Here is a 16194-nt window from a genome sequence, read left to right as displayed (position 1 = left end):
AAAAAGTCAAAAAAGAAACAACGCTTTTTTTTTCATCTCGCGCGCTAACTCTTTTCGTTCTTTCTTCTGGTGTCATTATTCTTTTCTAATTTGCTTGGGCTGAATTCTTCGTCTGGCATGCGTGCAGCTGCGCCTGCTCACTTATGTCGCAAATGGGAGGGAGAAAAGATAACAATAAAAGGAGGAGAGCAAAAAATAAAAAAATGCAAAGGATGCAGAACGTTGCGATAGCCGCAACAGCACCAAATAATAATATGAACCAGCTTCTCGAGCGTCCGTTTCTTCATCGTTACTCTACTGTTTTATTATCGAAATGTTGGTTGTTGTTTTTTTCGTGGAAGAAAGCGCTCCGCTGTTGGAAACGAAAAGCCGCGTAGCGCGCTCGAGGTTGAAGAAACAACAACAGAAAGTCTCGTGTAACCTAAAAAAAAAACTGTAAAGAAATATTAATAATAAAAGAGAAGACGAGAGTAATGTACAATTGTGGAACGATGGGAGCGGGGAGGAGGAAAGCGAACCACCAAAGTAGAGAAGGAACACGCAGCCATAACCTCGGCTAGAAAAACGATTGTATAAGAAAAACGGCCTTGGCTAGTATTGCTTGTAAATAGGCTGGATTCCAGCGTAGGTCGCGGCAGCCTGCGACTTCTTCGGCTTTCGTGGCGACGACGGTGCAGATGCCTTCATCCGCCGCTTTACATCGCGTAGGACGCGACTCATGCCACCAAACGCGCTCAGTTCATCCGACTGTCGTCCAATGGAGCAGTAATCCAGCAGGGCCAGCAAGCACGCCTTGCCCACTTCCGCACTCTGGCAGAGAACACTGGGACTGGAGACGGGCTGAAGCAAAGGGCCGCTGCGGAGAAGTCGGAGCGACGAGGCAGAGGTGCTGGCGGTATCGCGGCTTCGTCCACTGGCCACGCGTTTGCTAACACCGACCGACGTCCCACGTTTTCGTGCTGCGACTGCCTCGCCTTTACCATTTGTAGCCGCCGCCGCAGTACTGTGTTTCGCTCCAGCAACGGCAGAGGCCGCGCGTTGGCGCGCACCTGCCATACTCAACGACTGAGACTTGCCGGAGCGCACAGCAGAGGAATTCGTACGCTGCCCACCGCATCCGTCAAGGCCCGACGGCGCAGCTCGCGCTGGCGGGGACGCGCTGTTGACGCTGCGTGACCCGCCTTTGCTGTTCTCAGCCTCCTCCACGCCGTTGTCGATCGACGGCCCGGGTGCGGGATGCAGCGGCGGCCACGTCACCTCCAACAGGACCGCACTGCCGTTGTTCATCGCGGCGAAGTCATCGGCGTAAAGGCGGCGGTCAGTGAAGTGCGTCAGCTCGACCGTGTAGCTGTGGATCAAACTGCTGCCGAAGAGCACGCGGGACGCGCCGTCTTTGCTGGTCATGTGCACCCGTCCAAAGCGGGACAAGTCAAACGAGAAGACGTGCCGCGCGTGCAGCTCCACCAGCCGTGGGAAAAAGACATTCCAGTGCTGCACGCGGACCGGGAGGTTGTTGCCAAACATGAACCCACTAGATTGCGAGGCGTGGGAGTGGAAGTCGAGGTACATGATGAAGCGCTCACGGTAGGTGCGTTGCAAATGCTCAAAGACGCAACGCAGGGCGAGCACAGTTGGCTGCGTCTCGGGGTCCGGGTCGTTGTAGCATCGATTGAGGTTGTTGCCGAACTGGTCGAGCCGTGAGTGCCCGCGGCTCACGCCGTCCGGGTTCAGCATCGGCACAATGAAGAAGATGAAGTGTTCCCGCAGCAGGATGGCTCGTGGGTCGCTGGAGAGTAGGAAGGAGATGAGGCCGTGCACGCCGTGGGAGGCGGTGACCTCGCCCGGGTGCACGCGTCCGCTCACCAAGATAACTTTCTTGCCGGAGGAGAAGTTCGAGTAGGGGCCGTGGACAGCTTCGGCGGCGGCGGCGCTCTTTGTCTTGTTTGCGGAGCTGGTCGAGGGGGAGCTGATCAGGTTAGACGCGGCGGCGCCGGTAGTTCCGTTGCTATTGCCAGCACTCAGTGCACTCCCCGCCGCTCCCGCGGCACCACCACCACCAGCAGTTCCACTGCCTTGCTGTGCGTTGGCATTTCCTGCTGCCCCGCTGCTGCCGCCGCCCTTGACTTTTTGATTATTTTCGCGACTCGACTTTGGCGGCCCGCCTGTGCGGCTCGTGATGATCAGCAAGTGCAGCTTACGCCCTTCCGGGCTGCGGCAGAGCACCCGCTCCTCGAAACGCATGTCGCACCCGCTGTTCTTCACGAGGGAGTGCCAGTGGCACACGTGACAGAGAAGGTCCGCGTAACTGTACGGGGCGCAAAAGGCGATCTGGATCGTTTCGGTAGAGTTCTTCACCAGAATCGAAAAGCACACCTCGCCGTCAAGGTCGTGGTTGGTGGTGCGGAAGGTGCAGGAGTCCACCGGGCCCCAGTTCACCTGACTCAGTCCATCGCGCCACACCGGCATCATCCCGTTTTGTCGATAGAGCTTCGCGTGAGGGGCGGCGTTCATGAGACGGAAGCGCAGGGTGCGGCCCTCCGTGGCACCCGCAACGGAAAAGCGAAACCAAATGCGCTTGTCGCTCCCCTTGTCGGGCTCCAGCCAGATCAAAAAGAAGTACGGCTCAGGCGCCCGCTCGACCCGGTGCAGATTGCCCGCATCCAGGTCGGAGCTCAAAATCAGCCCGTCGTCTGGGCACTTGAAGACGCGCTGGTGCGGCGAGGAGGCGCTGCCCAGGACGAGGCCAATCTGTGTCTCCCAGATACGCATGAAGGCGGTCATGCCGCCCCACTGCGGGTAGTGCGTCAGCACGAGCGACGCGACGAAGTGGATGGGGTGCAGCCGCACGGGGATGCACGGCTTACCGCGCTGCAGCATCGCACGCCGCGGGTGCCACGCTGCACCGTCCGCCGTGCCGTCCCCGATGATGGCGGCGCCGTCGGCCTCCGCATCGCCAATGAAGCGCGCACAGCACATCAGTACGGCGCCGATCACGTACTCCTGCTCCACAACCCACCGCAGCGCCTCGTTGAAGGTGAGAAAGAGATGGGTGGCGGAGGTGGAGGTGGTGTTGGCGTACTGGCCCGCGCACTTCGGTTTGACCGATTTTAGGTGGTACTGCTTTCCCAGGAAGGCGTTGGGGTTGTTCACGTTGGCGTCCTTGGCACCACCGTCGACGGCGCCTCCGGCAGCGGGGTTTGACTGCGACACCGCATCTGCCAGCGCTGCCGCCGCGGCGGACGGCGAGGTCTGCGGGTTTGGAATGGCCTCCCCGTTCAGCTCTTTCGACGCGTTCAGCGGCGCGGCAGCAGCGGGCGTAGCAGCAGACTTCTTCTTCAGTTTTCCAGGAGCAATAGGTGAGCTAATGGCGCTGCTGCTGCTCCAGAGAGACGGCTGGCCTTTGCTGCGATCGCGCTTTAGGGCGGGGTGTTCATACCCCATCAATCGCACGTACTCCAGCACCTTGGCGAGCACCTGGTCGTCCACGAGCCAAAATCTTCGACTTTGATTGAAGAAAAACGCTTCGTGCAGGCTGAGAAGCTTGCACTGCCGCTCGCACGTCTCCTCGTCTGCAGACGCGGCGGCGCCGTACGGTGAGAGCGAGAACGGGTTCAGCGGCGACGTTTGCACCGGCGACTGGCTCGCAGGTCGGTTGTGCGGACTGCGGCGTGACGAGGGCTGACGGGAAAGTGATGTCAGCGACGCACCGGCCGACATTGGCGGTGGTGGTGCAGGCGCCGGCTTAGCGGAAAACACGGGAGATGCCTGCGGCGGCGTGTTCATCTCACCGCCATTACCACCACCTGCAGTCGACTTCGTCCGTATGTACGTGGGCAGTCGCGGCTCCTGGGTCGGGGAGTGGTTCCGCAGCGATGACGTCCCGCGGCGATACAACCGCGGTGGTGAGCTGACAGAGAGGCGACTGGGAGGGCCGCTATCATCGCTGCGATGTGGCTCGTCTCCGTCTTCACCAGCACCGGCACCACTGTTCACGGCGTCGACGACGCTCCCGTTGGACCGCCGGAGCGTGAGCGGAGAAGGCAATCGGCCGGACCCGGAGCGTCGTTGCCGGAAGCTCACCTCCGCACCGGAGTCCATGTACGTCAGCACGGCCTGCTCCTCATCCTCCTCGTCGTAATGGACGTCGCCGTCGTCTTCCTCGTATACGTTGACCTCGCTGCGGCCGCTGCTGCTGCTGCCCTCGCTGCTAGAACTGGTGCCAACACCGCCACCGGGCCCACTGCCACTTTCCTGTCGAACCGCTTGATGTGGAGTTCCTGCGCCGTAAATAGGTGGTGGTGGTGGTACCGCGCCTGCGGAGATAGCCGCGGCCCGACTCCCTGTGTTAAGGTCCAGCACCCGCATGGACGTCTGTCGTGACGACGTGCTGCCGAGCGAGGCGGGGCGGGCAGACCGCGGGGTGTCGGAAAAGCTAGAGTTGACGCTGCCGTCCGACACCAAATAATAGCCCTCGTCGAGCAGCTGCTGCTCCAGGGGAGACGGAGGGCCCGGTCGTAGCCGCGGCGCGACCTTCACGACAGATGGGACGTCCAGCCGCCAACTCGCCTGCGTTGTTTGACTACGGGACGAGCTCAGACTGGCGTTGACGCCGCTGTCACGGCGCCGCGCTGAGCACTGCCGCAACGGAGACGCTACGGACATCGGCGAAGGGCCCGACGTGGGGCTGGAGTGGACGTCCTGCGTGACGGTGCTGCTATTTCGGCGCGGTGTCCAACCGTCTGTCGCCTCTACACCACGCGAGCTGCCGGCCGGTTTCGCGGAGACGCTGATCGAAGCGGCCGGCGGGGGTGTCGTGAGCGTCGTGCCCACCGTGAGGCTACGTGGGGCAGCGGGCGAGGCGTTGTCACGGGGTATTGGCTTGACAGGTTGAACAGCAAGTGCTGTGCTGTGGGCAGGTGTCGCGGAAGGGACAGCAGCCGCAGCGTTTCCAGATGTACAAGCAGTTTTTCTGGCACCGGAACTAAGTGTTCGTGTCACGGTACTGGACGCGGACGGCGGCGTTGCACCGCTGGAGGTGACCCCCTGCACCACCGCAGCGTGGCGACCATCTTCTCCGTGTCGATCCACCTGTTGTAAGTCCGCTGCGCCGTTGCTGGGACCGCTCGTCACCGTCACACCGCTGCTCGACACAGTGTTTTCTTCGGTCCGCGTGCTATTGGTGTCATCAGTGTCCCTGCCTTGTTGTTGAACGGAAATGCGCAGGGCGGCGCGCTGCTTTTGCCGCGGCGTGATATTGCCGCCGCGCCCCTCGATGGGCTTCGTGGGCGCCACCGCCGCCGACGGCGCTGCACCGATGCTGGCAGTGGACGTGGATGTCGCAGATGAGGCGCTGGCGGTCCGCCGTCGTACATCTTGAGATCGTTTCATCCACCGTCAGCAGCCGCCTCAACGAAAAATAGAAGAAAAAAAGAAAGGCTCCACAAAAAAGAAGGTTGGCTTTTAATGAGAAGTGGAAGCAATAATAGCAAGAGAGCGAGCTCGCAAGGGATATACCTTCTTTTTGGGGGTATAGAAGGCGCACACAGAAAAGGAAGAAGCTGAAGGATAAGTAGGGATGAAAGAACTCTACGGAAGATACAATATATATATCAGAGGAGGACAGGCAAAACAACCAGTAGTCTATGTGGGCGAGCTGGATAACTAAGAAAGCGCAGTTGACGGGTTACACACGCGGAAAGAGGCAGCTTAGCGGGTTAAAAAAAACTGGTGGTGCGAGAAAGAACACAAGGTGGAGAAAACAACATAATCTGACCTTTGGCTTTGCATCCGCCTTTCGCTTGGCGTTGTTTCCTTCTATGAAAAGAAACGTGCAATTGTAAGTAGCACAGATACAAGACTATACACGTATTTGTTGCTGAAGGCTTTTGAAAGCACAATAAAAATGTAGAAAAAAACTACCGCTAAATCGGGAAAGGGAGTGGGGTGAAGCCTACTGAATGGGTGATGCCGATATGAGCCGACATCCAAAGAAAGCAAGGCATCAGCGCAACACGCCCAAAACGAAGTGGATCCGCTGTAAGGCAACTGCAATCGATGCAGCGAACGGTGAAAGAGTGTTCAGATAGTTGAAGGAAAGAGTAGAAGAAGAGGTAAACGCCTAAGACTCAAAACACCTCAGGAGAAGAAGCAGAATTGCGGATTCGGAATGGAGAAGAGCGCAACTCTTGAAAGGCCAGTCTCGCCTCACCGATCTCTCCTCTCACCTAATAAAAAGCGTCGTTACGGCTAAAGTGCAAAGTTGTCTAAACCCTCGAAACGCACCCACCGCGGCAAGACGACCTTCGAGTCGCATGGACCAAAATGTGCGCTCGTCATCACCTTGTTTGCATAATTCGTCCATTCATAAGAATGTATCAACGTTAAGAATGTTTCATTATTTTTGGTGTTTTGAGAAAAAAAAAATGGCCACCACGCAAAAGCCCGACGCTCTCTCTCCCTTTCTGTCTCTTCAGCGCCTTTCACCATTCGTGTTCGCCGCGCATGCGAGGCCAACGGAATTCCCCTGCACGGGGAGCACCGGCGCGCAGACAACGCCAGAGTGAAACGAAGCAAAGACACCATAAACAGAATCATCAACCGAACGAGCAGCAGAAACAAAAGAACGAGAAAACGAAGACGCCCAACTTCGTTCGCTACAAGCATTCTTCCTTTTTTTTTTTAATAAACCAAAGGTAATAGAACGAGAAAGCATAAATGCGGAACATCGACAACAAAAGCATCCCCACGAGCTATTCGTCACAACCGTGTAGTTCTCGCACGCACATGATCTGCGTTCAGCGCCACACGCGCTACTTGCCAGAGGCGTCTGGCACACTTCGGTCCAGCACCCTCGCTTCGCTTCTCCCTGTTCGTGGAAAAAAGTATCTCACAAGAAAAAGAAGAAGATGAACATGAGAGAGGACATGACGGAGCCAAGCACAACCACCTCGCGTCGGCGCCGTACATCAATGCGGTGCAGCACATTCTTCACAAAAGGAATGCGCTCCGCAATAAGCACCAACTTGTCGCCCATGTCGTTGAAGCGCTCCCGTTGCACGCGCAGTCGATCTCGCGTGCCTTCTGCCTGCTCCATCAGGCCGTTCACACGGCTGAGGGAGTGCTGAATGGAGGTCTGCTCGTCCATCAGGATGCGCACACCGGCGCCATCGTCCTCGCCACTGCCACGCCGGCGGGCGTCGCCGGCACGCCGCGATACCGCAAGCTCGTGACGGTCCTTGCGCTGGCGGAACTCCGCTGCAAGTCGACGCCGCGTACTTTGCTTTTCCACGAGGAGGCCGTGGAAGCGCTCCGTGTGCCGCACTGCCGCTGAAGTGGGACCCAGCTCTCGGCACACGTCGTCCATGCTCGCGATTGTCTGCTGCAAACGACCCAGCGACTCTTCAATCTCACGATCGGCACTGCGGTATTGATACTCCAGGTCGTCAATGGACTGCGCAGCGGGCGGGGAGTTAGTGCTGCTGCCGCTATGGTGATGAACGCTCGAGCTGGCACCTAGGAACGGGGAGGAGACGGCGGCAGAGCTGCTGCCATTGACGGGGGTCGATGCCTCATCGCTATTCAATATCTTTGATTCGTCAAAGAGCGCTACGCTTTCCAGTCGCCGTAGCTGCTGCTCAATGAGCTGATCCGTCTGCCGAGCTTCATTACGCAGTCGCTCCCAGTTGGCCATCTGCTTCGTTGACGTGTCCATCATCATCTTTCCTGCTTGTTTAGATGTAGAAGGAGAGTGACAACGTCCAGAAGTTATTTCCCGTTTTGAACGCGATCCGTATTCTTTTTCTCTTTTACGAGGTTTGTGTTCTCGATGTAGACAGAAGAGGTAGTAATCCTGCCCCGCGAACAACGGTTTTACTCTGAAAACAAAGGAGTCACGCAGGTGAAAGGAGTGACAAGTTGTCGTACTCTCGGTCCAGGCAAAACACAACCGTAGAAGGTTCCATCCGCTCGTTGCAGAGCGTGAAGTGTGCCGAACCTTCGGGAAACAACGTACTGCTCTCCACAAAGACAGCTTCAAGCAACGTAAACTCCGCTCTCCAGATTTCGCCCATCACCGCAAATCCCATTGAGGTTTATTACACGAATGGAGGGCAACGATTTGAATCCCCAACGTGTCTGACGCAGGTGTTCGACAAAGAATGCAAAAGAAGATCTCCACGAAAAAGCTTTCTATCTTCCTTTCTTTTTTAGGTTTAGTTACAGCACCGAAAAGAGAAGCGATATTATCATAGATGTCTTGGCACCTCCCCCACAATGGCGTAGAACGTTCGAACTGTTCGGCACCGTCGTTCTTCGACGTTGCTCTTCGCCATTACGAGAAAGGACGCGTTTAAAATTTCTCCTTCTTTTTGAGAACGCGCCAAAGCACAACGCGAACACATTTACACGAGGCCAGAGGAAACGAGTCGGTTCAACATGTTGTTTTTTTTTTTTGAAGGAGAGGGATATATATATATATATAGTAGTGTCCATGCGGTAGAGCTGTTCGCACGAATTTGGCGAGGTGCGATGTACGAGGGTGCGACAGCAAAAAAACAACAACAGCGATTCCCCGTTGCTGACGATTACTGCGCACAAGTGGACCTGATGGTCTCGTCGCAGAAGAGGCGCATGTACGACTTCACCTCACACTCCTCCTCCAACGCGCTAAGCCGGCAGCTGTCCAGCGCGGCGATCACCATGGCCATCCTCGCCGTGTCCGTCGACGCGTCGTACGTCTTGACGTGCGTAATCTCACCGGCCTCCTTAAACTGGTTCGACAACAGCTCCGCCGCGTAGGTGATGCACACCTCACCAAAGCTCGCACTCTGGTACAGCTCCGTGAAGAAGCCGGCCATCTGCCCCTTCAGCAGGTGGTCCCTGCGCAGCGCCTCCTCCTGAATTGCCTCCTCCTCCGCCGTAAGATGGCGGCCGAGGATCTCGTCCACCACGTGGTCCTCGTTGCGGTCGGAAGAGTGGCGTCGCACCGGCCGCCCATTCGGGCCCAAAATTGTGGTAGAGCCGTGGGGGAACTCCACGATGTCCTCCGACGACGAGGCCGAGCCGTGGTCGCGGTCTTCCATCAACTCATCCTCGTCCTGCATAGGGGAGCGCCGCCTGGAAGTTGGGTCTGCGTTCTTCGCCGGTGGTGGCGGGGACGAGCGGCTGCTGTGCGGACGCATCGTGGAGAACGGGGAGAACCCCGAGCGTCGCACCCAGGCCGCCACACAGGCGCAGCGCTCCATGCGCAGGGCAATGTCCTCCAACAGACTCCGCAGGTCAGACGCACGCACGATGCCGCTGGCACTGAAGAGGTGCTCGGGGCGCGCCGCAATAGCGCTGTCCACGACGGCGGCGGCGCACGCCACGATGCGTGGGATGGCCCGCTCTAGCACCGCCCGCACCGAGAAGGCGTTTTCGATCTGGCGGAGACTCTCGCCATGCATCGCCTCGACCATCTCTTGCTGCTGCTGCGACTGCACAAAGGCCGCCCGCCCGTCCAGCGGCGGCGGCGTGGGCAGACCGTGCAGTCCATCCTCCTCCTCCAAGCCCGCGTTGGAGAAGGGCGACGCCTGCTGGTCGGCCTGCGCGGCCATCTTGGCGAGCATCGACTCCATCATGATGCCCGTGAAGCCGGCACGACGGCCGCCGGTCCACCACGCCTTGATGGTCGAAAAAGGGCCTTGACGGCTGCCCAACTGCCCCGCCGCCTCGCGACGGCTCAGCAAGAAGACCAGCACACGAACCATGTTCTTGACGCAGAGGAGCGAGATGGTGAGACTGTGAGTGTAGGTGGTGGCGACGATGCTGATGAGCGTCAGGTGGAACACGTGCTTCCACCCACGCAGCTTCGCTTCCTTGTCCGTCTCCGTCCGCAGCTGCTGGCGGAGCTCATTCAAGCCGATCGCTTTCTGGATCATGTTGCGTGTGTGGCGCTGCTCGAGACGCGTGCTGATGATGCTGCGATCGTAGCCCTGCACCATGTGGCCCGTAATGGCGTACTGCACATCTGCTGGGATATCCCTCTGCCAGCTCTGCGCCACGTAGTACACCGTCGCCGCTGCCACCATCCAGCGGCCGTACGACTGAATCTGCGTATCCGTCAGCGTCAACTGCGTAAGACGCGTCACTAGCTGATCCGAAAAATGGTCCATCGTGCTTTTTACTTCCTTTTTAAAGCTTATATATACCGTTTGCGTTTTGCTTTGATAAAATGGAGAGAGATTAGTTGGAGGAAAGGTAACGGCTCCCAACAACAACAACAACAAGAAAAGCCACGAGGAGAGGATTTGCGATGACACCACACGTTTCCCGCGTCGGTACCACAACGAAGGCTCAAGGAGGACGAGAAGAACGCAGGAGAGCCACACCCCTTCACAGAAAAGGTTATCAATAAGAAGCCAATACGCACTCGAAAGAGAAAAACAAATCTTTTGAGAAGGAATAGAGGGGAAAAAGAGATGCTGAAAGGAAGACTCAGCGGTGGGTATAACAGAAAGGTGAATACGGTGCGCACTCTGCTGTGCGATGCAGTTGAGGCAAGTGAAAAGAACACGTAGCCGCGTGGTCACGCGGAACAGGAGCAAAGGAGGGGCAGAAAGAAAAGGTAAAAGTAAAGGCGTATCTTTTCTCTCTCTCTCTCTTTTATCATACGCGGAATACTTGTCACTGTAAGGGAGACGGACCAAAACAAAAAACGAATCCACCACATTAGCGCATCGCAACAAGTCAGCTGCCCAGATTAAGCAAGGATCTCCTAGAATTCCGCGCAACTCATTTTTCCCGCTTGTAATGGACCATGCCAAACAACATCAACACGCACTAGTGTTTTGTTAGCGTTAAGTAGATCATTCTCTTCCTTCCAAGTAAGGTGTAAGTGAAAACGACATAAGTGAAGAATAGAGCAGTGTGGCACCAATAAACAATGGAGAGAAGGGAAACCGAAACGTGAAAAAAAGAAAACATCTCAGCAGCGCACGTGCTGAAGTTAAGTGAATATTGTGCTCCATACCACCAACATCAGTGCAGTTCCCTTTCCGCGTTTACGTCGCTTCACAGCTTATCCAGACCGCGCATCTTAATGTCAAAAATCTGCATGCACATGCCGCCATTCTTGATGCTCTCCGCTGGCCGGTCTGACCGCAGCGGGTGCTGCCGAATGATCGCTTCATCCTCCACCTCAATCGAGAGCACGCCCGATGTTTCGTCTAGCGAGGCGCAGTGCAGCCGCTGCACTTTTTTGCCGTGCACCACCGTTACCCCGCCAGCGGACGGATCCGCGGAGGTCATTGGGTAACACGGCATCGCGCCGTGGCATCCGATCAGCGCCTCCCCTTGAGCAGAGTTTGGGTCCACCTCGAGCAGAATCTCTTCTCCGCTTTCGATGCTGACGAGGTAGCGGTGGGTAGGGCAGCGAATGCATAGGATGTCTTCAATCTCTACAATATCACCTTCTCCAAGGGGCCCGTTGGCATGGTAGCAGGGGCTGTCGATGCAGCGCAGCTCGTCTTGCTTGCCGGGCCTCGAGACGAGCAGGACAGTGACGTAGCGGTAAGGGTCCTCCAGCAAGAAATGCGCGCGATTGCGCTGCTTACGAAGCCTCTCGTACGACCAGCCGTCGTATTGATGAATGGGCATTCTTGATCTGCGGTGAAATGAAAGAGGGAGAAAAGAAAAGTAAGTTGACGCAACTGTCAGTATAATATGAGAGTATTTCCTTTTTTAATAAAGTGTTTAACGCAATTCGCATGAATGCTCCGTGAACAGCATCATTATATACCCACAAAAGGTTAGCTGTGGTCATGTTCAATTGCGTCGAGTTGAGTACTTTGCGTTGGGGGCAGAGAGAGAAAGACGGGATATCGTTGTTAAAGGACACAGAGTGCGATGAAAGAAGTGTTTGACGTTGGCACACGTTGGCTCTAGGCCGACTATTCTCCGTCAACACAGAAAGAACACAAACTCAGCTTTTTCGCCCTTCTCCTCGCTACTGACAGTAACGATGGGAGGCATACGTTGCGCTTCGCTACGTTGGCACTGCTCCAGTTCCCCTCGCCGCATGCCTCAAAGCAATTCTCCTCTTACAGCCTTAATTTTTTTTTTTGGTAACATATTAGTTCATTCCTACGACAGCTTTTCAAGTACACTTAAGCGCACGCACGCGCGCATTCAGAAACAGGAAGAAGTGGAGAATACGGACAAGAGGAATCGTCAAGAAAAGAACGCAGTCGGGTACAAGTATGGCGCGAAACAATTAAGCCGGATTAGGACGTATCACGAGAGAGTGAGAGAAAGAGAGAAAAAGATCGCGACGCAGGAATATTTTTTTTAATAGTTCTTCGCCAATATAAGAAAACAACTCTTTTTACGGAGTAGTAAGCGCGTACAGTAGATGCCACAAGGTACAAGAGAAAAAGCAGCGTGTATATAACTTTTCCAAAACGGTGGATTCACTATTAGGAGAAAAAAAATAAGAATAAACACTGACGCCTGGTCGCCAAAACGGAAATCGTAGAAGCAGCTACACCAAAGCAAACGTCCTCACACGTACGTGTAGAATGCAGTCGCCAGCGCGTTGAGGAACACATTGCAGGGAAAAAGAGCGCGGCAGCAACGCCGCTGGGGCTGAGTGAAGAAGAGAAACAGTAGTTAAAAAAATGAAGAAGTCAGTTCTAGGAACTAGAGCGGCGCCCGTGGATCGACGAAAATGGTAGACAGCATCGTTGGCGCCGCTCGACGGGGATACCGCTGGAAGCGCAGCATGTTGTCCAGGGACGCGCTCGAGCAGCGGAACAGTGCCAGCAGGTCCGGAAGGCGGAAGGACGGCGCGGAAAGGTCGGTGTTACGGCGGCTCGCGTACGTGGCCAGCTCCAACGCCGCCGTACCCGGCAGTGCGGACGGCTTGCCAGAAAATGCCTCCAATTCACACGTCGCCCATGTGGCATCGTCGCCGAAGACGTCGGCCACTTGGTAGCCGGAGAGGAAGGTGTCCGCGGAGAGTGCGCGCCACAGCCTCAGCAGCAGACGTGCCGGAGAAGCCCCGTAGCGGGCCTGCGCCATCCGCGTCAGCTCCTCTGCCAATGGGAAGTCGTCGTGCGTAGTGGTGTGGGTCATCAGCGTCTTCTCTGGCGTGTCGGCCCACGCACCATACTTCTGCACCGCGGCACCGAAAGTGAGGAAGGATGCGGCGACAGGGGACGTCGGTGCTCGCGACACCGCTCCCGAGCTGCACGACGACAGCGACAGTGGCGGGGTGATCGTTGCGGAGCGGCTGGTTGGCGTAGTCGCGGCGGTGGTCGCGCACGAGCTCCCAGTGAGGGCTTCCTGTGTCAATGCGTCCACCTCCGAATCGTCGCTGTCGTCCTCTTCCGTTTCTTTATGGCAGCCGCTGTTGCTGTGGGATTGGTCAGGCGAACACCCGTGTCCACTCATCGTTGGAATGCCGTCCGTCGGCTTCGCGTTCTCTTTCTCCCCCTTTGTAACCTTGGAGAGAAGCGCAACAGCCGCGGCAGACTTGTTACTGACCACCACCCAGCTTGGCACGTAAGACGCGATCGGCGTCGCTGCAGCTGTTTCAGAGGCGGAGAGAGAGCCGTTCTCCACCGCTGACGTAGTCGGTGCGGCGGTAGGAGACACAAAGGATACGCTGCTCGTCGTATGCGAAGAGGGAGTGAGGGGAGAGCAGCAGGTCGAAGTGCTGAGCGGCGAAGACGACACCGACTGCGTCGCCTCTTCGTAGCGCGGCGGCGACAAATTTTTCCCCTCAGAGTTTGCGTGTCGGTGCAGCTGCTCCGCCTGTGCCAGGAAGCGCAGCACGAGACAATACAACGCAGTCGAGGCCAACCCGCCAGCAAACACTTCATTCAAATCCCACTGCCGCACCGCCGCCTTCGTCACTCGCACGAGAAAGGCGGCGAGCGGGACGTTTTTGAGCCACCGCTGCTGGCGAGCGACGACACGGGCAACGCGCTCCGACGTCAAGGAGCTGTTAATGTCGCACGAGACGCCGTCCGCCGCGGTGTCACGCAGGTGAATGCGGGGCACACGACACTGGTCGTACACCTCCACCACCAGCGACTGCGCATGCGTGCGGCGGAGGTGTTCGGCAAGGTCATGCAGCCGCTCCAGAGAACGCTGCTGCCGCCCCCTCGCTGCCTCCAGCGCGTCCGGCGTGTCCTCTGCTTTTCCCATCAACGCACGCAGGCGCCTTTCCTCCGCCTCCTGCCGTTCCTCCGCGGGGAACGACAAGACGAGGTCGATGTCGCTTCTCGGAAGAGACAGCCCTAAGGCGAAGCTGCCGTACAGAGAAACCTGCGCTGTCTTCCCCATAGGCTTTTCGTCCGACGCCGAAGCGCTCCACATCTCCTGCACACTCGCCTCGACGCAACGCAACAGTCGCGCTCGTGCAGCCGTCTCGTGCGACGTCAGCTCGGTGTAGTGGAAGAAGTCCACGAGTTCGTTCGTGAGGCCATCCTCAGAAAGCGGGTACGCCATCGCAGAGGCAGATCGACACCACGCAGGCAGCGCAATGGGAGGAAATGGGGGCGGTAGGGGAGACAAGTACGTAGCCTTCACCTTTGACGACGGATGACCAGGATTCACGGAAGGAGAGAATTGACTCCGTGCTTGGCCTCCGCTGACCTTTCCTCTCAATCCCTGCCGCAGCCACTTCCCACCACCGCGTGACACTCGGTTGCATGGCTGCGGTGCCGTCACACACCTTGTCACTGTGGGGGATGCGGACGAAAAGTTTTCACCTGTCTTTTCGACTGCTTGGGGCTCTACAACACAGAAGTCGTCTTCGCTCTTCTGTGCTGAGCTGTTGCGTCCACGACCGCGGTGCTGTGGCCGACCTGGTGGGGACGAGGTGCTCGCAGAAGTCGCACTTGCTTTCGCGCTCGTCGCGCCGGAGTTGTCCGTGTGTGCGCCGTGTGGCATGGTGGTATGTTATTGGGTTCAACTAGTTCTTCGCTGATCGGTGGGTGTACTCTTCTCTTCAAAAAAAAAAGATCCAAAAGAGCACGTTTCGACAAGTGTGACGGCAATTTCACACCAGAAGAAAACAAAACGACGGTAAGAGATCTCACAGAATTTTGAATTAATTTTCCTCCGAGTAGTTTTATTCGCGGTTTATCGATTAAGGTATTTGGTTAGTGAACGTAGTGTTAGACGATTAGATTAGGTTTCGATCTCGAAGCCATTAAGAATCCCTCAAGAAAAAAAAAGAGGAGGGGGAACTCGGCTGACCCGTAAAGCGCACCAACAATAGATCTTTATAGAAACGATCGTAGTGTTCTTCTTGTGTGTGTGTGTGTGTGTTTGCGCCTGGAAACTTCTGGCCTGCTGACAGCTCAGAATGTAATAACAGTGGAATAGCGCTGGTTTCCCCTGTTCCTTCTACGCACAACTGATCTCTGTGCCTCAGTCCTGTCACACAAACGGAAAGCACAGAACCAAAAGCGGAATATTGGGGCTTTAACTGTGAGACGCAGCGTGCGTTCAGCGTTAAGGATCGTTGCGCTTCCTGGATCGGACCGCTGTGATTAATATGAGTGTGATGTGGCTTCCTTAACAAAGGGAGTGCGGGAGGATTGATGTCGCGGAACGCAAACGGGCAGGCGCACGTGGAAGAGACAGCGGAGAGTGAAAGCATTGCATCGACGATCTAGGCAGTCCGACTGCTTTCTTAAGCGTCGACGTCTCATGGGAGCTTTAACGCCTGCATTCATGTATTTCAATCCTGACCGCCCTCACATACCGCTGCCCACGGAACACAACAGCACCACTCCGTGCGATGTCATTCGGCAAAAAGGGGGAAAAAAGGAACGAGGGAGAGAAAATGCGAAAAAGAAACGGACGGCCGTTGCCTTTCTGTCTCTCACTTCAAGTACTTCTTTTTGGGGCAAAAGAAGGCGCTTCCATTAGAAAGCAAGCCTGCAGCCACAGCAGTTTTTCTTTTGTTTGCTTTGCATCGATTATTTATAACAATAGGAGGTGAAGGAAAAACAGCATGAAACGGCAAAAACAAGACACTACGCTCACTCTATGCGGATGTGCATGACTCGCTGATGTACTAGGGAAGGCAAGGGGAAGAGCATGCACGATGGATGCCCCTCTCCGGTCAATACGAGATACGTTGGAAACAAACAAGTGGCAACGCAACCAAAAACAACCTGGACGACAGCCACACAGAAATAT

General features: G+C 56.3%; 5 protein-coding genes across 7 annotated transcripts; all 5 read right to left on the bottom strand.

Moving 5' to 3' along the window:
* Positions 1-591: 591 nt before the first annotated feature.
* ABB37_03804 (zinc carboxypeptidase putativemetallo-peptidase Clan MC Family M14) lies at positions 592-5388 on the bottom strand (the record flags this gene model as incomplete). Its single annotated transcript, XM_015801255.1, has 1 exon — positions 592-5388. One exon carries the CDS (start codon positions 5386-5388, stop codon positions 592-594), a length of 4797 nt encoding a protein of 1598 aa, XP_015659875.1.
* Positions 5389-6886: 1498 nt separating this feature from the next.
* On the bottom strand, positions 6887-7876 carry ABB37_03803 (golgi SNARE protein-like protein; the record flags this gene model as incomplete). 2 transcript variants are annotated; one of them, XM_015801253.1, is made up of 1 exon in its annotated part: positions 6887-7876. In XM_015801253.1, exon 1 carries the CDS (start codon positions 7715-7717, stop codon positions 6887-6889), a length of 831 nt encoding a protein of 276 aa, XP_015659873.1. In that variant the 5' UTR covers positions 7718-7876. The 2 variants fall into 2 exon arrangements, with proteins under 2 accessions (XP_015659873.1, XP_015659874.1); XM_015801254.1 differs by having other exon boundaries at positions 6887-7851.
* Positions 7877-8582: 706 nt separating this feature from the next.
* ABB37_03802 (hypothetical protein) lies at positions 8583-10519 on the bottom strand (the record flags this gene model as incomplete). Its single annotated transcript, XM_015801252.1, has 1 exon — positions 8583-10519. The coding sequence occupies exon 1, from the start codon at positions 10149-10151 to the stop codon at positions 8583-8585; it is 1569 nt and encodes a 522-aa protein (XP_015659872.1). The 5' UTR covers positions 10152-10519.
* A 530-nt stretch (positions 10520-11049) lies between these two features.
* Positions 11050-11825, bottom strand: ABB37_03801 (hypothetical protein; the record flags this gene model as incomplete). Of its 2 annotated transcripts, none has more annotated exons than XM_015801250.1 (1): positions 11050-11825. In XM_015801250.1, the coding sequence occupies exon 1, from the start codon at positions 11632-11634 to the stop codon at positions 11050-11052; it is 585 nt and encodes a 194-aa protein (XP_015659870.1). In that variant the 5' UTR covers positions 11635-11825. The 2 variants fall into 2 exon arrangements, with proteins under 2 accessions (XP_015659870.1, XP_015659871.1); XM_015801251.1 differs by having other exon boundaries at positions 11050-11643.
* Positions 11826-12675: 850 nt separating this feature from the next.
* On the bottom strand, positions 12676-15565 carry ABB37_03800 (unspecified product; the record flags this gene model as incomplete). The annotated part of the gene is made up of 1 exon (XM_015801249.1): positions 12676-15565. The coding sequence occupies exon 1, from the start codon at positions 14488-14490 to the stop codon at positions 12676-12678; it is 1815 nt and encodes a 604-aa protein (XP_015659869.1). The 5' UTR covers positions 14491-15565.
* Positions 15566-16194: the final 629 nt, after the last annotated feature.

Source organism: Leptomonas pyrrhocoris (genome assembly GCF_001293395.1).
Source record: "Leptomonas pyrrhocoris isolate H10 chromosome Unknown, whole genome shotgun sequence".
Lineage (NCBI taxonomy): Eukaryota > Euglenozoa > Kinetoplastea > Trypanosomatida > Trypanosomatidae > Leptomonas > Leptomonas pyrrhocoris.
The sequence above is the reverse complement of the archived record's forward strand: the minus strand, read 5'-3'. Positions and strand labels throughout refer to the sequence as shown.